The sequence below is a fragment of the Heterodontus francisci genome, chromosome 2 (genome assembly GCF_036365525.1).
Source record: "Heterodontus francisci isolate sHetFra1 chromosome 2, sHetFra1.hap1, whole genome shotgun sequence".
Lineage (NCBI taxonomy): Eukaryota > Metazoa > Chordata > Chondrichthyes > Heterodontiformes > Heterodontidae > Heterodontus > Heterodontus francisci.
Window position 1 is genome coordinate 223,597,284 of NC_090372.1, and position 23,671 is coordinate 223,620,954.

The 23,671-nt window shown below is 46.2% G+C and overlaps 1 protein-coding gene across 1 annotated transcript in view; it reads right to left on the minus strand.

Annotated features, from left to right (window-relative positions):
* LOC137381269 (IQ motif and ankyrin repeat domain-containing protein 1-like) overlaps nucleotides 1-23,671 on the minus strand; it is a 312,943-nt gene that overhangs the window by 49,364 nt on the left and 239,908 nt on the right. The window contains exons 9-10 of the mRNA XM_068053609.1: nucleotides 13,212-13,351; nucleotides 5,597-5,651 (exon numbers count right to left, since the gene is read on the minus strand). Of these exons, the coding sequence (XP_067909710.1) occupies nucleotides 5,597-5,651; nucleotides 13,212-13,351 (195 nt within the window). The remainder of the gene's footprint in view (nucleotides 1-5,596; nucleotides 5,652-13,211; nucleotides 13,352-23,671) is intronic.

Here is a 23,671-nt window from a genome sequence, read left to right on the forward strand (position 1 = left end):
TTTTCAAATGTATTAAAAATCACAGCGACGGACCCTTCATTTAATTTCTCTCACAGGCAGGATAAAGGATCAGCCCCCAAGTGTGAGAGCACAGTGAGACCCTGCGTGAAGGATAAGGGAGTGGCCCCTGAGAGCACAGTGAGAACAGCAGGGAGGATAAAGGAGTAGCCCCCGAGAGCACAGTGTGACCTTGTAGGGAGGATAAAGGAGTGGCCCCCGAGAGCACAGTGAGACCCTGTGGGGAGGAGATAGGAGTGGCCCCCGAGAGCACAGTGAGACCCTGTGGGGAGGATAAAGGAGTGGCCCCCGAGAGCACAGTGAGACCCTGTGGGAAGGAGATAGGAGTGGCCCCCGAGAGCACAGTGAGACCCTGTGGGGAGGAGATAGGAATGGCCCCCGAGAGCACAGTGAGACCCTGTCGGGAGGAGATAGGAGTGGCCCCCGAGAGCACAGTGAGACCCTGTGGGGAGGATAAAGGAGTGGCCCCCGAGAGCACAGTGAGACCCTGTGGGGAGGATAAAGGACTGGCCCCCGAGAGCACAGTGAGACCCTGTGGGGAGGAGATAGGAGTGGCCCCCGAGAGCACAGTGAGACCCTGTGGGGAGGAGATAGGAATGGCCCCCAAGAGCACAGTGAGACCCTGTCGGGAGGAGATAGGAGTGGCCCCCGAGAGCACAGTGAGACCCTGTGGGGAGGATAAAGGAGTGGCCCCCGAGAGCACAGTGAGACCCTGTGGGGAGGATAATGGAGTGGCCCCTGAGAGCACAGTGAGACCCTGTGGGGAGGATAAAGGAGTGGCCCCCGAGAGCACAGTGAGACTCTGTGGGGAGGATAAAGGAGTGGCCCCCGAGAGCCCAGTGAGAACAGCAGGGAGGATAAAGGAGTGGTATTGAGTAAGGCATTGAGTAAAAAAGCAGGGAAGTTCTGCTGAACCTTTATAAAGCACTGATTAGATTCCAACCAGAGTATTGCGTCCAGTTCTGGTCACTTTAGAAAGGATGTGAGGGTCCTTGAGAGGGTGCACAGAAAATTTACCAGAATGGTTCCAGGGATGGGTGATTTTAGTTACAAGGTTAGGTTGGAGAAACTGGTGTTATTCTCCCTGCAGCAAAGGAGGTTAAGGAAAGATTTGATAGAGGTGTTTGAGATTATGACAGGGTTAGATAAGGAAAAACTGTTTCCATGAACTGATGGTACAAGGACTAGGGGCACAAATTGAAGGTTTTAGTCAAGAGATGCAGGGGGGATTGTGAGGAAGAACATTTTTACGCAGCAAGTGATAATGACCTGGAATTTGAAAAGGAAATTGGATGGGCACTTCAACGAAATAAACTTGCAGGTTAAGGGGATAGAGCAGGGAAATGTGAATGACTGGATTGCTCTACAGAGAGCTGGCATGGACTCATGCCATAAATGACTCTATGACTCTAATGCTCAATACCTGGGTGAACTTCTATTTTGGCCCAGTTTTGAGCTGCTAGATCTGTTCAAAATCTATCCCATTTAGTACGGTGGTAATGCCACACAACACGATGGTGGGTCCCCTCAGTCTCCACAAGGACTGTGAGGTTGTCACTGCTACCAATACAGTCATGGACAGAAGCATCTGCAGCAGGCAGATTGGTGAGGATGAGGTGAAGTCGGTTTTTCCCTCTTGTTGGTTCCCTCACCACCTGCTGCAGACCAGTCTACCAACTATGTCCTTTAGGACTTGGCCAGCTCGGTCAGTAGTGGTGTTACCGAGCCACTCTTGGTGATGGACATTGAAGTCCCCCACCCAGAGTACATTTTGTGCCCTTGCCACCCTCAGTGCTTCCTCCAAGTGGTGTTCAAAATGGAGGAGTACTGACTCATCAACCAAGAAGGGACAGTAGGTGGTAATCAGCAAGAGGTTTCCTTGCCCATGTTTGACCTGATGCCATGAGACTTCATGGGGTCCGGTTTCAATGTTGAGGACTCCCAGGACAACTCCCTCCCAACTGTACACCACAGTGCCGCCACCTCTGCTGGGTCTGTCCTTCCGGTGGGACAGGACAGGATGGTGGTGTCTGGATTATTGTCTGTAAGGTATGATTCCGTGAGTATGAGTATGTCAGGCTGTTGCCTGACTAGTCTGTGGGACAGCTCTCCCAACTTTGGCACAAGCCCCCAGATGTTAGTAAGGAGGACTTTGCAGGGTTGACAGGGCTGGGTTTGCCATTGTCGTTTCCGGTGCCTAGGTCGATGCCGGGTGGTCCGTCCGGTTTCATTCCTTTTTATTGACTTCGTAGCGGTTAGGTACAACTGAGTGGCTTGCTAGGCCATTTCAGAGGGCATGTAAGAGTTAACCACATTGCTGTGGGTCTGGAGTCACATGTAGGCCAGACCAGGTAAGGACAGAAGATTTCCTTCCCTTAAGGACATCCGTGAACCAGGTGGGTTTTTACAACAATCGACAATGGTTTCATGGTCACCACTAGACTAGCTTTTTAATTCAGCTTTATTAATTGAATTTAAATTCCACCATCTGTTGTGGTGGGATTTTAACCCATGTCTGCACAGGATTTGTCTGGGGCTCTGGGTTACTAGTCGACTAACATTACCACCACACCATCGCCTGCCGAGATAATGGAGCTTTTACTGTACATAGTACTTAAATATTCACTATTTCCCTCTTAAATAAGGCAGAACTTTCCTGCCGTCTCCTACAGCCTTGGTATCTGCAGGGCTACCTGGCAATCTGCCTGCCCCTCTCAATGCTCCTCCATCCACGCTTCCCCCACTCTGGAGGTGACACAGCCAGTCTAAACTGCACTAAAGATGTGATGGTCGCTGTCTACTCCTGCTCCAGGCTCACACCAAGCCGTCTCCGCCCATTGCTCCCTTGTGTACTGCTTGATTATTTCACAGACCAACCCCCCCCCCCGCCCCCAACCAACCCCCGCCCCCAGAAAGTCTCTATGAAAACCCGGGATTCTGCAAACCCCAGTTTGAGAAACACTGCTTGAAAGCACTTTGAAATTATTGTGCAAATCCTATCTTTCCTTCCTGTGTAGGTCTGGTTCAATACCACATTTCAGCTCAGACATTAAATTGTGGGGCAGGTGCAACAGAAGCATGGCACTGTTCAAGGCTCCAAGCGCACCATTCATCTCTCAATAAAATAAGAAATGCTCAGTCATCTCATTACTCCATACTTGATCTTATTTTCGGCACAATAATAGCTGTGTTTACCCACAGAACAACATAGCTTATGATGCATTATATGTGAAACCATGATGGATGTGCTGTATCAACACATGGCTATTTTTATAAATACATCAGTGATGGAACACCGTAGCTCACTGAGAAATGAAATATGGGTAATGGGCATAGAGGGCCTCCAGCAGAAAACACGCCACCTCCCTGAATCCCCCTCCTCAGCACTCAGAGCCCACCCTTCCTCACATCATCTACCGATCTGGCCTTGGAGATCCCGCATCACTTACCTGAGGTCCAGGCTCCAGCACTGGGACTGGGTCCCAGGCCTGGTGCAGTCTCAGCAGTGGTCACCACTCCCAGTGATACTGTTGATACTACTGAGCTGCTGGCCCTGTGCTTAGCCGGCGGCTCTTGGAGTTGGGATCCCTGTTCTTAAAAGGATGGGGCTCCCAGCGCTGGGCACCCGGTTAGTTGCCCGGGTGCCATTAAATAGAGCTGGGGGCGGAGGGCTCTGAATAACTGAGGTGGGATGCCCACCATCTTTTCAGCCCAGTGCCGGGAGCCCACCAGCTCACTAAATCCAGCCCGTTTGGCAGCCATTTTTTGCACAGCTGGATCCCACAAACAGCAGTGAGTTAATAGAATAACTAACTTGTATGTGAGTGAAAGGATTAATGCTGGTCAGCACAACTGAACATAGAAAACACAAACATAGAAAATAGGAGTGTGAATAGGCCATTCGGTCCTTCGAGCCTGCTCCGCCATTCATTATGATCATGGCTGATATCATCCAACTCAGTAACCTGTTCCTGCTTTCGCCCATACCCTTTGATCCCTTTAGACCCAAGAGCTATATCTAACTCCTTCATGAAAATATTCAGTGTTTTGGCCTCAACTGCTTTCTGTGACAGCGAACATGTTCTCCTTCATAGTGAACATGAATCATTGATAGGCCATTGTTTATTGTCCCATCAAAACAAGGCTGTTCCAACAGAGCAGCACTCCCTCAGCACTGACCCTCCGACAGTGCAGCACTCCTACAGTACTGATCCTCTGACAGTGCGGTGCTCCCTCGGTACTGACCCTCTGACAGTGCGGCGCTTCCTCGGTACTGCCTTTCCAACAGTGCAGCACTCCCTCAGTACTGCCCTTCCAACAGTGCAGCACTCCCTCGGTACTGCCCTTCCAACAATGCAGCACTCCCTCAGTACTGCCCTTCCAACAGTGCAATGCACCTCAGTACTGACCCTCTAACAGTACAGCACTCCAACAGAGCAGCATTACCTCAGTACTACCCTTACAACAGTGCAGCACTCCTTCAGTACCGCCCCTCCGAAAGTGTACACCCTCGGTATTGACCCTCTAACAGTGTGGCACTTCCTCAGTACTGGCCCTCCGACAGTGCAGTGCACCCTCAGTACTGACCCTCTGACAGTGCGGTGCTCCCTCAGTACTGACCCTCTGACAGTGCGGTGCTCCCTCAGTACTGACCTTCCGAGAGTGTGGTGCTCCCTCAGTACTGACTCTGCATTCATTCCTTTAATCAAAGGCAATTATAAATTTCTTCCAGTAAATTATATTTTGGGACCCAGTCTATAACTAATTTAAGATGTGATGTGTCATGAGTGTAACTCATGAGGAAGAGGTGAGTTTGAACCTCTGGTTCCGGAAGCTCTCCCCCACTGGGGGTTTTCCACATCTCATGTCTGGCTCTGTTTTAGACTAAGTGTTCGAGATTGGTTGGTCAATAACTCCATTATTGTTGTGTCGCGTGACTACCAGGATGGTAGAAAATGAAATAGATGGACCCTGGTCTTTCGTCGTCTAGCATTACTTCAGTTAAAAGATGAAATAAAACAAAACAAAATGACCAGCAAAAGATTATAGGGACAAAAATCTTGGGGAAAATGGAAGAAATATTCGCAAATGAAAGCGTAAGGGAATTGAGAGGGTTGGATGAGAATCTGAGGCAAAATGGAGGGATAATCCAAGGTTGTGACAGGATTGTGCCACATCCTATCCTTTTCCTATTGGTCATAGAAACCCTCCAAAGCCCTGAGCCAGAGGTGGTCATCATGTTCCAGAAAGTTGCTGAAGGGAGTTGGAATAACAGAAGTAATATACTGCAATGCTGGAAATCTGAAATTAAAACAGAAAATGCTGGAAACACTCAACAGGTCAGGCAGCATCTGTGGAGAGAGAAGTCGAATCAACATTTCAGGACGTTAACCCTTGTGCTGAAAGGTCACAGATCTGAATCATTGGGCTGGATTTTGCAGTCCTACCACCAGGAAGATCGGGAATCCCAGCGTTGGGTTCTGTACCACAAAACCCGACATTAGGCTGGGAACAAAATCCAGCCCATTAACTCTGTTTCTGTCTCCACTTGGTGGTATAATGCTGGCAAGACAGTTACCTCATGCTGATATTGGGTCAGTTCCTTTGTGATTTCTGAAACCTGATTCTGAATCCTAGAGAGGAGAGAAATGAGATCTCAGGTTATACAATCACAGGTTTTACAGCACAGGAGATCACTCTCCACCTCGCATCCATACTGAGGCTTCAACTAAAATCTCATTCCCCTTTACTTTACCATTTTCCATTCTTCCTTTTCAAATACTAATACAACTCCCTTTTAAGATCAAGTTATAGTCTCTGCCTCAATGGCCCCTTGTGGTAAAATGGTCAATGTTTAATATTCTTCAAAGTTCTGTTAGATTCCCCCTCAACCTTCAGTTCCACTGGACTAATTTTCCTTGATGTATGACTCCATGAATACCCATTCCATGGGCATTAAGGTCAGGTAACAGGGGCAGATACCCATTGTGTTGGTTCTCTCTTCCATTTACATCACACAGCAATATCTGGGGTTTCCCAATGGGAAGTCAACTGGACCAACACCTGCCAGAGGCCCAGGACATCAAAACCAACGACAGCTCATGCCTGGACAGAAGTGGTCCTGTCCAACAACAAATCAGAGGGACACTAAAATGGTTGTACCACCAATGCTATGTTCTTCCTAACCATGACGCCTCATTCATGAGTCACTCTGGTGAATTCCTGCTGCATGCACCATGACTCCATAGAGAATTTGTTCCAGTAAGTGTTGTGAAATTTTGCAACCTGGCCCATGACTTTTTGTCGAGAATCTCCTTCACATCCTTCTGCATTGAATTGTGCCTGTACCAACCTGCCATTCTGCTTAGCTGTCCACATCTTGAGCAGTCTCCTGCATTCCTCTTGTCCCTTAATTCAGTCTCATAAGTAAATGTCACGCACGCCCATATATCAATAAATGTGCACAAGCATAAGTAAGCACAAATATACACACACGCAAACACTCAAACGTAAGGGCACACACACACAAATGCACACACACACGCACACACTCAAACGTAAGGGCACACACACACACAAATGCACATACACACGCACACACTCAAACGTAAGGGCACACACACACAAATGCACACACACACGCACACACTCAAACGTAAGAGCACACACACACACAAATGCACATACACACGCACACACTCAAACGTAAGGGCACACACACACACAAATGCACACACACACGCACACACTCAAACGTAAGGGCACACACACACACACAAATGCACATACATGCATAAGTACACACAAAGACACACATGCAAAAAACACATTTTACATGATGTTTGAAAGTGAGGTCGTTCAATTTGAAGCCAGGGTGTTAAATTTGAGCAAAGGAAATTATGAAGTTATGAGGGGCAAATTGGTTGAGGTGGATTGGGAAAATATATTAAAAGGTATGACAGTACATCGGCAATGGATAGTCTCTAAAGAAATATTACATAGTTTACAGCAACGATACATTCCTTCAAGGCATAAAAATCTCAGTCAACCGTGGATAACAAAGGAAGTTAAGGAGGAGGTAGTGGATAGCACATTTAGCGAATTGGTCACACCGAAGATTAGGATTGCTGAGGGAGAAAGGAAATGGGTGACCAAAAGGCAGAGAAAGAGCAGGAAGGCAGCGCAGTTGTCCCCTGCGGTCATCTCCCTCCACAGCAGGTATACCGTTTTGGATACTGTTGAGGGAGATGGCTCACCAGGGGAAGGCAGCAGTAGCCAGGTTCATGGCACCGTGGCTGGCTCTGCTGTTCAGAAGAGCAGGGAAAAGAGTGGAAGGGCTATAGTCATCGGGGATTCAATTGTAAGGGGAGTAGATAGGCGGTTCTGTGGTCGAAAACGAGACTCCCGAATGGTATGTTGCCTCCCAGGTGCACGGGTCAGGGATGTCTCAGATCGGCTGCAGAACATTCTGAAGGGGGAGGGTGAACAGCCAGTTGTCGTTGTGCACATAGGCACCAATGATATAGGTAAAAAACGGGATGAGGTCCTACAAGCAGAATTTAGGGAGTTAGGAGCCAAGTTAAAATGTAGGACCTCAGAGGTAGTAATCTCAGGATTGCTACCAGTGCCACGTGATAGTCAGAGTAGAAATGAAAGAATAGTCAGGATGAATGCGTGGCTTGAGAGATGGTGCAGGAGGGAGGGGTTCAGATTTTTGGGACATTGGGGGAGGTGGGACTATTACAAATTGGACGGTCTACACCTGGGCCGGACTGGAACCAATGTCCTTGGGGGTGCTTTTGCTAACGCTGTTGGGGAGGGTTTAAACTAATGTGGCAGGGGGATGGGAACCAAGCGAGGTCAGTGGAGAGTAAGGAGGTAGTAACTAAAGTCTGTAAGGAACTAGATAATGAAGTCAGCGTGACTAAGGGAAAGAGTAGGCAGAGAGCAGATGATGAAAGCAAAGGGACTGGTGGTCTGAGGTGTATTTGTTTTAATGCAAGAAGTGTAGTAGATAAGGCAGATGAACTTAGGGATTGGATTAGTACCTGGGAGGATGTTGTTATTGCTATGACTGAGACTTGGTTAAGGGAAGGGCATGATTGGCAACTAAATATCCCAGGATACCGATGCTTCAGGCGGGATAGAGAGGGAGGTAAAAGGGGTGGAGGAGTTGCATTACTGGTCAAAGAGGATATCACAGCTGTGCTGAAGGAAGGCACTATGGAGGACTCGAGCTGTGAGGCAATATGGGCAGAACTCAGAAATAGGAAGGGTGCGGTAACAATGTTGGGGCTGTACTACAGGCCTCCCAACAGCGAGCGTGAGATAGAGGTACAAATATGTAAACAGATTATGGAAAGATGTAGGAGCAACAGGGTGGTGGTGATAGGAGATTTTAATTTTCCTAACATTGACTGGGATTCACTTAGTGTTGGAGGTCTAGATGGAGCAGAATTTGTAAGGAGCATCCAGGAGGGTTTTCTCGAGCAGTATGTAAATAGTCCAACTCGGGAAGGGGCCATACTGGACCTGGTGTTGGGGAATGCGCCCGGCCAGGTTGTTGAAGTTTCAGTAGGGGACTACTTTGGGAATAGTGATCACAATTCCGTAAGTTTTAGAATACTCATGGACAAAGACGAGAGTGGTCCTAAAGGAAGAGTGCTAAATTGGGGGAAGGCCAACTATACCAAAATTCGGCAGGAGCTGGGGAATGTCGATTGGGAGCAGCTGTTTGAAGGGAAATCCACATTTGATATGTGGGAGGCTTTTAAAGAGAGGTTGATTAGTGTGCAGGAGAGACATGTTCCTGTGAAAATGAGGGGTAGAAATGGCAAGATTAGGGAACCATGGATGACAGGTGAAATTGTGAGACTAGCTAAGAGGAAAAAGGAAGCATACATAAGGTCTAGGCGGCTGAAGAAAGACGAAGCTTTGAAAGAATATCGGGATTGTAGGCGCAATCTGAAACGAGGAATTAAGAGGGCTAAAAGGGGTCATGAAATCTCTTTAGCAAACAGGGTTAAGGAAAATCCCAAAGCCTTTTATTCATATATAAGGAGCAAGAGGGTAACTAGAGAAAGGATTGGCCCACTCAAGGACAAAGGAGGAAAGTTATGCGTGGAGTCAGAGAAAATGGGTGAGATTCTAAACGAGTACTTTGCATCGGTATTCACCGAGGAGAGGGACATGACGGATGTTGAGGTTAGGGACAGATGTTTGATTACTTTAGGTCAAGTCGGCATAAGAAGGGAGGAAGTGTTGGGTATTCTAAAAGGCATTAAGGTGGACAAGTCCCCAGGTCCGGATGGGATCTATCCCAGGTTACTGTGGGAAGCGAGAGAGGAAATAGCTGGGGCCTTAACAAATATCTTTGCAACATCCTTAAACACGGGTGAGGTCCCGGAGGACTGGAGAATTGCTAATGTTGTCCCCTTGTTTAAGAAGGGTAGCAGGGAAAATCCAGGTAATTATAGACCGGTGAGCCTGACGTCAGTGGTAGGGAAGCTGCTGGAGAAGGTACTGAGGGATAGGATCTATTCCCATTTGGAAGAAAATGGGCTTATCAGTGATAGGCAACATGGTTTTGTGCAGGGAAGGTCATGTCTTACCAACTTAATAGAATTCTTTGAGGAAGTGACAAAGTTGATTGATGAGGGAAGGGCTGTAGATGTCGTATACATGGACTTCAGTAAGGCGTTTGATAAGGTTCCCCATGGTAGGCTGATGGAGAAAGTGAAGGCGCATGGGGTCCAGGGTGTACTAGCTAGATGGATAAAGAACTGGCTGGGCAACAGGAGACAGAGAGTAGCAGTGGAAGGGAGTTTCTCAAAATGGAGACGTGTGACCAGTGGTGTTCCACAGGGATCCGTGCTGGGACCACTGTTGTTTGTGATATACATAAATGATTTGGAGGAAAGTATAGGTGGTCTGATTAACAAGTTTGCAGATGACACTAAGATTGGTGGAGTAGCAGATAGTGAAGGGGACTGTCAGAGAATACAGCAGAATATAGATAGACTGGAGAGTTGGGCAGAGAAATGGCAGATGGAGTTCAATCAGGGCAAATGCGAGGTGATGCATTTTGCAAGACCCAATTCAAGAGTGAACTATACAGTAAATGGAAAAGTCCTGGGGAAAATTGATGTACAGAGAGATTTGGGTGTTCAGGTCCATTGTTCCCTGAAGGTGGCAACGCAGGTCAATAGAGTGGTCAAGAAGGCATACGGCATGCTTTCCTTCATCGGACGGGGTATTGAGTACAAGAGTTGGCAGGTCATGTTACAGTTGTATAGGACTTTGGTTCGGCCACATTTGGAATACAGCGTGCAGTTCTGGTCGCCACATTACCAAAAAGATGTGGATGCTTTGAAGAGGTTGCAGAGGAGGTTCACCAGGATGTTGCCTGGTATGGAGGGCGCTAGCTATGAAGAGAGGTTGAGCAGATTAGGATTATTTTCATTAGAAAGACGGAGGTTGAGGGGGCACCTGATTGAGGTGTACAAAATCATGAGAGGTATAGACAGGGTGGATAGCAAGAAGCTTTTTCCCAGAGTGGGGGATTCAATTACAAGGGGGCACGAGTTCAAAGTGAAAGGGGAAAAGTTTAAGGGGGATATGCCTGGAAAGTTCTTTACGCAGAGGGTGGTGGGTGCCTGGAACGCATTGCCAGTGGAGGTGGTAGACGCGGGCACGATAGCGTCTTTTAAGATGTATCTGGACAGATACATGAATGGGCAGGAAGTAAAGAGATACAGACCCTTAGAAAATAGGCGACAGGTTTAGATAGAGGATTTGGATCGGCGTAGGCTTGGAGGGCCGAAGGGCCTGTTCCTGTGCTGTAATTTTCTTTGTTCTTTGTTCTTTAAGGATTGTATAAGATTAAAAGAAAAGGCCTATAAAGTTGCCAGAAATAGTCGTAAACCTGAGGATTGGGAGGATTTTAGAATACAGCAAAGGAGGATGAAGAAACTGATAAAGAAAGGGAGAACAGAATATGAATGTAAGCTAGCAAATAATATAAAAATGGACTGTAAAAGCTTCTTCAGGTAAAAAGCAAATGTTTGACTAAGACAAACGTATGTCAATGACAGGCAGAGTCAGGAGAATTTATAATGGGGAATAGAGAAATGGCAGAGAAGCTAAATGATTACTTTGTGCCTGTCTTCACTGAGGAAGATACAAGAAATCTCCCAGAATTAGAGATCCAAGGGATTAGGGGGAATGAGGAATTGAAGGAAATTAGTATTATTAAGAAGGTTGTATTAGAGAAATTAATGGGGCTGAAGGTTGATAAGTCCCCAGGACCTGATGTTCTACATCCCAGAGTGTTGAAAGAGATAGCTACAGAAATAGTGGATACATTGGTGATCATCTTCAAAAATTCTATAGATTCTGGAGCAGTTCCTGCAGATTGGAAGGTTGCAAATGTCACCCCACTATTTAAGAAGAGAGGGAGAGAGAAAACAGGGAATTACAGACCTGTTAGTCTTACATCAGTCATTGGGAAAATGCTAGAATCTATTCTGAAGGATGTGATAAATGGATAATAATGATCTGATTGGGCAGAGTCAACATGGATTTTTTAATGGGAAATCATGCTTGACAGTTGGAGTTTTATGAGTATGTTACTAACAGAATTGATCAAGGGTGGACGTGGTATACTTGGATTTTCAGATGTCTTTTGATAAAGTCCCCCGCTGGAGATTGGTGAGCAAAATTAAAGCACATGGGATAGGAGGTAATATACTGGCATGGATCAAGGATTGGTTAACAGGCAGAATGCAGAGGGTAGGAATAAACGGGACATTCTCACATTGGCAGGCTGTGACTAGTGAGGTACCGCAGGGACCAATGCTTGGACCCCAGCTGTTCACAATATATATCAATGATTTGGATGTGGGGACCAAATGTAATATTTCCAAGTTTGTGGACAGCACAAAACTAGGTGGGAATGTGTTTTGTGAGGAAGATGCAAAGCGGTTTCAAGGGGATTTGGACAGACTTAGTGAGTGGGCAAGAATGTGGTCGATGGAATATAATGTGGAAAAATATGAGGTTGCCCACTTTGGTGGGAGGAATAGATGTGCAGAGTATTTCTTACATGATAAGAGATTAGAAAGTGTAGATGTACAAAGGAACTTGGGTGCCCTTTTCAATAAGTCACTGAAAGCTAACATGCAGGTGCAGCAAGCAATTAGGAAGGCTAATGGTATGTTAGCCTTTATCACAAAAGGATTTGAGTACAGGAGTTGTGAAGTCTTTCTGCAATTGTATAGAACCTTGGTTAGACCACACCTGGAGTACTGTGTGCAGTTTTGCTCCCCTTACCTTAAGAAGGATATTATTGCCATAGAGGGAGTGCAACAAAGATTCACCAGACTTGTTCCCGGGATGGTGGGACTGTACTATGAAGAGAGATTGGGGAAACTGGGCCTGTATTCTCTGGAGTTTCGAAGAATGAGAGATGATCTCATTGAAACTTACAAAATACTTAAAGGGATAAACAGGGTAGATGCAGCTAAGATGTTTCCTCTGGTTAGGGTGTCTCGAACCAGGGGACACAATCTCAAAATAAGGGGGAAACCACTTAGGACAGAGATGAGGAGAAATTTCTTTACTCAGAGGGTTGTGAATCTTTGGAATTCTCTATCCCAGAGGGCTGTGGAAGCTCAGTTATTGAGTATGTTTAAAGCAGAGATTAACAGATTTCTAAATACAAATGACATAAGGGGATATGAGGGTAGAGTGAGAAAAAGGCATTGAAGTGGATGATCAGCCATGATCTTATTGAATGGAGGGGCAGACGCGATGGGCAGAATGGCCTACTCCTGCTCCTATCTTCCTATTTTTCTATAAGTAGACACATACACACAAACACACAGGCAATCATGATCTGACACATTCAATACTGATTGGGATTTCAAACCCTTTCTGGATTTTCCCCTGCCTTATTTCAGGGCAGTGAGACCAGGCAGCCCCCCTCCCCCTTCCTCAGCCACTCCCCACCCACCCCCTCCAATTGAATTCAGCAGAGACTCAAGGATGGAGTTGGGGCCTCCCCTGATCAGTATATCTGAACTCTGCTGTGGGGCACATGTTTACCAGCTGCTCCAATGGAGAGAGCAGTTTCCACTGTGTGTGTCTGCTAGACAACTGCCCACCAGCCTATGACCAGATGGGTCACTTCTGACCTGTTGGATTCCTCTAGTTTCTGTTTCTTCTCAGCTGCCGAAGTTCGCTGTCTCTCAGCTTCCATCTTTTCCCCCAGGGCCACAGTTGTGCTGATCTCCCACTCGTGAAGGATCTTTATGATGGCGTCTGTGGATGCTATCTGCCCAGAATGACAAGAGACAGACAGATGTGAACATGAATCAAAATCCCTCTAACATGCCAAGTTCGACCTGTTAACAGAGATGCTGCTGAAAGACTTTAGCGAAGGGGAATGCTGGAGAATCGAGCAGTTGTCATTTTAGCAGCACTATCAAGCAATTCAAGGCCAGTCACAGCATTGAATTAGGTGCAGGATAAAGCTCCTTCCAAACTGTACCTCTGGGTCAGCTCCAGCCCCAGATCTCTGGTAATTCAGCTCCAGCAAAGCCCAGGCCACCCTTTTAAATTCTATCTGGATTTTATAGTCCCAAATGTTTGGATAATCTTGGTTCTGTTGCCTCATTGATGGAGTGTTCTCCTTAGAGAAGAGAAGGTTGAGAGGAGATTTGATAGAGGTTCAAAATCATGAGGGGTCTAGACAAAGTAGATAGAGAGAAACTGTTCCCATTGGCGGAAGGGTCGAGAACCAGAGGACACAGATTTAAGGTAACTGACGAAAGAAGCAATGGCAAACATGAGGAAAACCATTTTTGTGCAGCGAGTGGTTAGGATCTGGAATACACTGCCTGAGAGTGTAGTGGAGGCAGGTTCAATTGAGACATTCAAGAGGGAATTGGATTGTTATCTGAAAAGGAAGAATGTGCAGGGCTGTGGGGAGAAAGTAGGGGAATGGCACTCGGTAAATTGCTCTTTCAGAGAACTGGAGTGGACATGATGGGCTGAATGGCCTCCTTCTGTGCTGTAACAATTCTGTGAAATCCTAAATCAGAATCCAAGGATAGTAACAGCAGCTGGAGATATTGGGGAATGAATAGGAACAGCTGCCTGGGCCCTAAGGTCTGGAATTCCCATCTTAAACCTCTCTGCCTTCTACCTCCCTCTCTTTCCTTTAAGACACTCCTTAAAAGCTAGCTCTTTCACCAAGCTTTTGGTCACCTGCCCTAATATCTAATTAAGTGTTGCGGTTTCATCATTTTGTCTGGTAATCTTCCTGTGAAGCTGTGAAGCACCTTGGGACGTTTTACAAACTAATGATGCTGTATAAATGCAAATTGTACATGTGGACCAAAACTTCCTGGTACAAATCTCAGCAGCCATAATGACCTGAACCAGTTCTACATGGTCCAATCCAGCATCAGCACAAGGGAAGTACAGCATAAAACCTCCTTTGCTTCATCCCAACAATGCACTCCCACCTCCTAACATACCAATGGAACAGGGCTCACCAGCCTAGCCCATGACCTCTTGGGATATGAAATTAGGGTCCAAATTTCCACCATTGTGCAAGTCATCTCTATTTCATTCTTTCATGGGATGTGGGCATCACTGTCAAGGTCAGCTTTTATTGGCCATCATGAATTGCCCTTGAGTCGGTGGTGGTGAGCTGCCTTCCTGAACTGCTGAGGTCTATATGGTGTACGTACACCCACAGTGCTGTTAGGGAGGGAGTTCCAAGATTTTGACCCAGAAACAGTGAAGGAATGGTGATATAGTTCCAAGTCAGGATGGTGTGTAACTTGAAGGGGAACTTGCAGGTGGTGGTGTTCCCATGCATCTGCTGCCCTCATCCTTCTAGGTGGTAGAGATCGTGGGTTTGGAAGGTGCTATTGAAGGAGCATAGGTGCGTTGTTGCAGTGCATCATGTAGTCCGCACTGTCCTTGTGGACACGAAGTCCGGTCTTCACATTGAGGGTACCCTCCATTGTGGTGTGTGGCACTACCACCATGCTAAATGGGATAGATTTCAAACAGATTTATCAATGCAAAACTGGACATCCATGAGGCGCTGTGGGTGATCAACAGCAGCAGAATTGCACTCAACCTTGGTTCTGTCCCAACTTAGATAAAACAGCTGAACTCCAGAGGTGAGGTGAGAGTGACTGCCTTTGACATCAAGACAGCATTTGACCAAATATGGCACCTAGCAAAACTGGAGTCAATAGGAATCAGGAGGAAAACTCTCCATTGGTTGGAGTCATACCTAGCGCAAAGAAAGATGGTTGTGGTTGTTGGAGGTCAATCATCTCACTCCCAGGACATCACTGCAGGCGTCCCTCAGGGTAGTATCCTAGGCCCAACCACCTTCAGCTGCTTCATCAATGACCTTCCTTCAATCATAAGGTTAGAAGTGGGGATGTTCGCTGATGATTGCACAATGTTCAGCACCATTCACAACTTCTCAGATACTGAAGCAGTCCTTGTAGAAATGCAGCAAGACCTGGACAATATTCAAGATTGGGCTGATAAGTGGCAAGTAACATTCATGCCACACAAGTGTCAGGCAATGACCATCTCCAACATGAGAGAATCTAACCATTTCCCCTTGACATTCATTGGCATTACGATTGCTGAATCCCCCAGTATCAACATCCTGGGGGTTACCATTGACCAGAAACTGAATTGGAGTAGCCATATAAATACCGTGGCGACAAGAGCAGGTCAGAGTCTAGGAATGCTGTGGTGAGTAACTCACGTCATGACTCCCCAAAACCAGTCCACTCTCTACAAGGCACAAGTCAGGGGTGTGATGGAATACTCTCCACTTGCCTGGATGGGTGCAGCTCCAACAACACTCAAGAAGCTTGACACCATCCAAGACAAAGCAGCCTGCTTGATAGGCACCCCAACCACAAACATTTACTCCCTTCAACACAGACACAGTGGCAGCAGTGTGTACCATCTACAAGATGCACTGCAGCAACGCATCTTAGACGGCACCTTCCAAATCCGTGAACTCTACCACCTAGAACGATAAGGGCAGCAGATGCATAGGAACACTACCATCTGCAAGTTCCGCTCCAAGCCACACACCATCCTTTCCTTCACTGTTCCTTCACTGTGTCAGGCAAACCCCCCACCTGCCAAGACTGAGGCACACATGATTTTGCCACTTAAACTTGCAAGCCCCTAACTGGAAAGACATTTACATAGTAACTAGCAGAGTTGGAACAAGGGACAAAGGACCATGCCCTGACCCATTCAACCAACAATGGACTTTTTATTACCAGACATTGAAGGTAGAGGGAGCTAGCATTCCAGGTTGACTGGTAAGATTGCAGAATTCACGAACAAAGAAGAAGTGATCAGTTTTAATCACATGACCAGCTGGCTGTTGAGATTTGAACTTCCAACTCAAAAAGCTCCTGCTTCCTGGTTTGAGAAGACTGCTCTCCTGCCTGCTCATCTCAGTGAACTGAATCTTGTGAAAACACGTGAACCTCAAAGAGAAAAAAGTCTTCCACATGAACAAGGTTTAAGAATAATGGGCCGCAACAAAAAGCAGGACAACCTACAATCAAGTGAGCTCAAAGTACAGGAAACAAGAAACTCTTCTGAAATTGCCTCAAACACCTCTGTACTCTCCTCTCCTCTCCTCTTTTCTGCACCTATTTGCATGTGTGTATTGCATGTGCATGCTAGCGTGGGCGTGTTGTATTTCTGTAGGTGTTAACTGTATTAGTGTTTAAGTTTAAGGTTTAATAAATTTAATTTTTTCTTCTTTAAACCTAAGAAAAACCTGGTGTGCTCAGTTCTTTGCCTTATAATTGGAAATCTGTGAACAAGAATTCACAAAGGGAAAACTCAAAGCACAGTGTGTTTAAAATGAAACCCTGTTAGAATAAGACCAGGTAAAAACAGCAAAAGACCCCTAGGTATATTTCTCACCTGGTCATAGCAACTATCGCTGAGTAAAAATCCTGGAACTCCCTTCCTAACAACACTGTGGGTGTACCTACCCCACATGGACTGCAGTGGTTCAAGAAGGCAGCTCACCACCACCTTCTCAAGGGCAATTAGGAATGGGCAATGAATGCTGTCTTAGCCAGCGACACCCACATCCCATGAACGAATAATAAAAAACATGACCCTAATCATGCTTTCTGGACTGCAGATATATATGTTAACGGACGTTTCACCAACTTTAAAATGGATACTGGCGCAAGCTTAACAGTTTTATCAGGCAACGAGCCGTGGTTATCAATGCATTGCCTGCAACCAACAGAAACTCAGAATTGAACTGAAGGTCAAAGGAAAGCTACAGTCTGGATACTAATAACATCAAGGGATATGGGAATAGAGCAGGAATGTGGCGTTGAGATAGATGATCAGCTATGATCTAATTGAATGGCTGAGAAGGCTCAACGGGCTTCATCTTATCAGTAAAGTGGAAAAAAATTAAGCTGCAAGAATTCAGCAGTCATTTCCAAAAAGACTTTCTGAATTATTTGCAGGTCAAGGAGGACATAAGACCAAATATAGTATCGCTTAGTAAAAAGATGCTAAACCTTCGCTGTACCGCCTCCAATGCAACTATATCCTTTCTTAAATGTGGAGACCAAAACTACACACAGTATTCCAGATGTGGACTCACCAAAACCCTGTAAAATTGCAGCAATACTTCCTTATTCCTGTACTCCAATCCACTTGCAATTAAGACCAACATACCATTTGCCTTCCCAATTGCTTGCTGTACCTGCATGTTAACTTTCTGCATTCCTTTCACAAGTACACTGAGTCTGCTTGAGATGAGGACAATTTTTTGTTCTCAGAGGGTTGTGAGTCTTTGGAACTCTCTTCCCCAGAGAGCAGTGGAGGCAGCGTCATTGATTATTTGTAAAGCAGAGGTAGCAAAATTCTTGACAAACAAGGAAGTCAAAGGTTATTTGGGGTAGGTGGGAAAGTGGAGTTGAGTCCACAATCAGATCAGCCATGATCTTATTAAATGGCAGAGCAGGTTCGAAGGGGCTGAATGGCCTACTCCTGCTCCTAATTTGTATGTTTGTTTTGTTCATGTAGAAGCTTATAACAGGAGATATCGTACCAGAAACTACCCAAGATGATGGAAGCAGAAAAGATCTGGGTATGAGACCAAAGCAAGAAGAAGTAATCATCCAGAGAGATGATAATCAACAGAGATCTTATTTAGTACATACTTCAGAAGGTACTATAAGAAGAAACAGGTGAAATATTACTTCTATTCATCAAAGACGTCAATCAGTCACATTTGGATGAACCAGATGTTGATCCTAACATTCAGAAAGCACTGGATACTACAAATCTCAATGAAGGCCTTCCAAGTCAAGAAACAAGAGTACAAAGACTGATCTTCCAAGTCTGACAACAAGATCAGGGAGAGTTGTGAAGCCTCCTGACAAAGAACAAAGAACAAAGAACAGTACAGCACAGGAACAGGCCATTCGGCCCTCCAAGCCTGCGCTGATTATGATGCCTGCCTAAACTAAAACCTTCTGCACTTCCGGGGAACATATCCCTCTATTCACATCCTATTCATGTATTTGTCAAGATGCCTCTTAAACGTCGCTATCGTATCTGCTTCCACCACCTCCCCTGGCAGAAAGTTCCAGGCACTCACCACCCTCTGTGTAAAGAACTTGCCTCGCACATCCCCTCTAAACTTTGTCCCTCTCACCTTAAACCTATGTCCCCTAGTAACTGACTCTTCCACCCTGGGAAAAAGCTTCTGACTATCCACTCTGTCCATGCCGCTCATAACTTTGTAAACCTCTATCATGTCGCCCCTCCACCTCCGTCGTTCCAGTGAAAACAATCCGAGTTTTCCAACCCCTCCTCATAGCTAATGCCCTCCAGACCAGGCAACATCCTGGTAAACCTCCTCTGTACCCTCTCCAAAGCCGCCACGTCCTGCTGGTAGTGTGGCGACCAGAATTGCACGCAATATTCTAAGTGTGGCCTAACTAAAGTTCTCCACAGCTGCAGCATGACTTGCCAATTTTTATACTCTATGCCCCAACCGATGAAGGCAAGCATGCCGTATGCCTTCTTCACTACCTTATCCACCTGCGTTGCCACTTTGTGACCTGTGGACATGTACGCCCAGATCTCTCTGCCTGTCAATACTCCTAAGGGTTCTGCCATTTACTGTATACTTCCCACCTGTATTCTATCTACCAAAATGCATTATCTCATATTTTGTCCGGATTAAACGACATCTGCCATTTCTCTGCCCAAGTCTCCAACCGATCTATATCCTGCTGTATCCTCTGGCAATCCTCATCATTATCCGCAACTCCACCAACCTTTGTGTCGTCTGCAAACTTACTGATCAGACCAGCTACATTTTCCTCCAAATCATTTATATATACTACAAACAGCAAACGTCCCAGCACTGATCCCGGCGGAACACCACTAGTCACATCCCTCCATTCAGAAAAGCACCCTTCCACTGCTACCCTCTGTCTTCGAGGACAGAGTCAGTTCTGTATCCATCTTGCCAGCTCACCTCTGATCCCGTGTGACTTCACCTTTTGAACGAGTCTGCCATGAGGGACCTTGTCAAAGGCTTTAGTGAAGTCCATATAGACAACATCCACTGCCCTTCCTTCATCAATCATCTTTGTCACTTCCTCAAAAAACTCAATCAAATTATTGCGTATATAATTTTATACGTATATAAAGAGCAAGAGGGTAACCAGGGAAAGGGATGGCCCACTCAAGGACAGAGAAGGGAATCTATGTGTGGATAGTCCCTTCACTCCCCTTCACATAACCATGCTGCCTCTCGCTAATAAGTTCGTTGGTTTCCAAATGGGAGTAAATCCTGTCCTGAAGAATCCTCTCTCATAATTTCCCTACCACTGACGGAAGGCTCACCGGCCTATAATTTCCTGGATTATCCTTGCTACCCTTCTTAAACAAAGGAACAACATTGGCTATTCTCCAGTTCTCTGGGACTTCACCTGTAGCCAATGAGGTTACAAAGATTTCTGTCAAGGCCCCAGCAATTTCTTCCCTTGCCTCCCTCAGTATTCTGGGGTAGATCCCATCAGGCCCTGGGGACTTATCTATCTTAATGCTTTGCAAAAAACCAACACCTCCTCTTTTTCGATAATGAGATGACTGAAACTATCTACACTCCCTTCCCTAGGCTCATCATCCACCAAGTCCTTCTCTTTGGTGAATACTGATGCAAAGTACGCATTTAGTGCTTCGCCCATTTCCTCTGGCTCCAGACATAGATTCCCTTCTCTGTCCTTGAGTGGGCCAACCCTTTCCCTAGTTACCTTCTTCCTCTTTATATACGTATAAAAAGCCTTGGGATTATCCTTAATCCTGTTTGCCAATGACTTTTCATTATCCCTTTTAGCCCTTCTGACTCCTTGCTTAAGTTCCTTCCTACTGTCTTTATATTCCGCAAGGGATTCGTCTGTTCTTAGCCTTCCAGCCCTTACGAATGCTTCATTTTTCTTTTAGACAAGGCTCACAATATCCCACGTTATCCAAGGTTCCCGAAACTTGCCAAACTTATCCTTCTTCCTCAATGGAACATGCTGGTCCTGGATTCTAATCAGTTTGAAAGACTCCCACATGTCAGATGTTGATTTACCCTCAAACAGCCGCCCCAAATTTAAATTCTTCAGTTTCTGCCTAATATTGTTATAATTAGCCTTCCCCCAATTTAGCACCTTCAACCGAGGACTACTCTTATCCTTATCCACAAGTACCTTAAAACTTATGGAATTATGGTCACTGCACCCGAAATGCTCCCCTACTGAAACTTCGACCACCTGGCCGGGGTCATTCCCCAATACCAGGTCCAGAATGGCCCCATCCCTAGTTGGACTATCCACATACTGTTTCAAGAAGCCCTCCTGGATGCTCCTCACAAATTCTGCCCCATCCAAGCTCCAAGCACTAAGTGAGTCCCAGTCAATATAGGGGAAGTTAAAATCGCCACAACCCTGTTACCTTTACATCTTTCCAAAATCTGTCAACATATCTGCTCCTCTACCTCCCGCTGGCTGTTGGGAGGCCTGCAGTAAACCCCCAACATCGTGACTGCAGCCTTCCTATTCCTGAGCTCCACCCATATTGCCTCGCTGCATGACCCCTCCGAGGTGTCCTCCCGCAGTACAGCTGTGATATTCTCCTTAACAAGTAATGCAACTCCCCCACCCCTTTTTACGTCCCCCTCTATCCCGCCTGAAGCTTCTAAAGCCTGGAACATTTAGCTGCCAATCCTGCCCTTCCCTCAACCAAGTCTCTGTAATAGCAACAACATCATATTTCCAAGTACTAATCCAAGCTCTAAGTTCATCTGCCTTACCTGTTATACTTCTCGCATTGAAACAAATGCACTTCAGACCACCAGTCCCGCTGTGCTCAGCAAAATATCCCTGCCTGCTCTTCCTCTTAGTCCTACTGGCCTTATTTTCTAGTTCTTCCTTATTAATTTCACTAGCTGTCCAACTGCTCTGGTTCTCACCCCCCCTGCCACACTAGTTTAAACCCTCCCGAGTGATGCTAGCAAACCTTGCAGTCAGGATATTAGTGGCCCTCCAGTTTAGGTGCAACCCATCCTTCTTGTACAGGTCCCATCTGTCCCTGAAGAGAGCCCAATGGTCCAGATATCTGAAACCCTCCCTTCTACACCAGCTGCTCAGCCACGTGTTCAGCTGCACTATCTTTACAAGGTAGCCAGGAAGGAACTGAAGAATGGACTTAGGAGAGCTAGAAGGAGACATGCAAAAGTCTTGGCGGGTAGGATTAAGGAAAATCCCAAGGCGTTCTACACCTATGTGAGGAACAAGAGGATGGCCAGAGTGAGGGTCGGGCCGATCAGGGATAGTGGAGGGAACTTGTGCCTGGAGTCGGAGGAGGTAGGGGAGGTCCTTAATGAATACTTTGCTTCAGTATTCACTAGTGAGAGGGACCTGGTCGTTTGTGAGGACAGCGTGGAACAGGCTGATATGCTCAAATAGGTTGTGGTTCAGAGGGAGGATGTGCTGGAAATTTTGAATGATATGAGGACAGATAAGTCCCCGGGGCCAGACGGGGTATAACCAAGGATATTACGGGAAGCGAGGGAAGAGATTGCTGCGCCTTTGGCGATGATCTTTGCGTCTTCACTGTCCACTGGAGTAGTACCGGATGATTGGAGGGTGGCAAATGTTATTCCCTTGTTCAAGAACGGGAATAGGGATAACCCTGGGAATTATAGACCAGTCAGTCTTACGACGGTAGTGGGAAAATTATTGGAGAGGATTCTGACAGACAGGATTTATGATTATTTGGAAAAGCATGGTTTGATTAGAGACAGTCAGCATGGCTTTGTGAGGGGTAGGTCATGCCTCACAAGCCTTATTGAATTCTTTGAAGATGTGACAAAACACATTGATGAAAGAAGAGCAGTGGATGTGGTATATATGGATTTTAGCAAGGCGTTTGAGAAGGTTCCCCATGGTAGGCTCATTCAGAAAGTCAGGAGGCATGGGATTCAGGGAAAGCTGGCTGTCTGGATACAAAATTGGCTGGCTCATAGAAGTCAGAGGGTGGTAGTAGATGGAAAGTACTCAGCATGGAGCTCTATGACCAGTGGTGTTCCACAAGGATCTGTTCTGGGACCTCTGCTCGTTGTGATTTTTATAACTGACTTGGATGAGGAAGTGGAAGGCTGGGTTAGCAAAATTGCCAATGACACGAAGGTTGCTGGAGTTGTGGATACTGTGGAAGGCTGTTCTAGAACAAAGAACAAAGAACAAAGAAAATTACAGCACAGGAACAGGCCCTTCGGCCCTCCAAGCCTGTGCCGATCCAGATCCTCTATCTAAACATGTCGCCTATTTTCTATGGGTCTGTATCTCTTTGCTTCCTGCCCATTCATGTATCTGTCTAGATACATCTTAAAAGACACTATCCTGCCCGCGTCTACCACCTCCGCTGGCAACGCGTTCCAGGCACCCACCACCCTCTGCGTAAAGAACTTTCCACGCGTATCCCCCCTAAACATTTCCCCTCTCACTTTGAACTCGTGACCCCTAGTAATTGAATCCCCCACTCTGGGAAAAAGCTTCTTGCTATCCACCCTGTCTATACCTCTCATGATTTTGTACACCTCAATCAGGTCCCCCCTCAACCTCCGTCTTTCTAATGAAAATAATCCTAATCTGCTCAACCTCTCTTCATAGCTAGCGCCCTCCATACCAGGCAACATCCTGGTGAAGCTCCTCTGCACCCTCTCCAAAGCATCCACATCCTTTTGGTAATGTGGCGACCAGAACTGCACGCAGTATTCCAAATGTGGCCGAACCAAAGTCTTATACAACTGTAACATGACCTGCCAACTCTTGTACTCAATACCCCGTCCGATGAAGGAAAGCATGCCGTATGCCTTCTTGACCACTCTATTGACCGGCGTTGCCACCTTCAGGGAACAATGGACCTGAACACCCAAATCTCTCTGTACATCAATTTTCCCCAGGACTTTTCCATTTACTGTATAGTTCACTCTTGAATTGGATCTTCCAAAATGCATCACCTCGCATTTGCCCTGATTGAACTC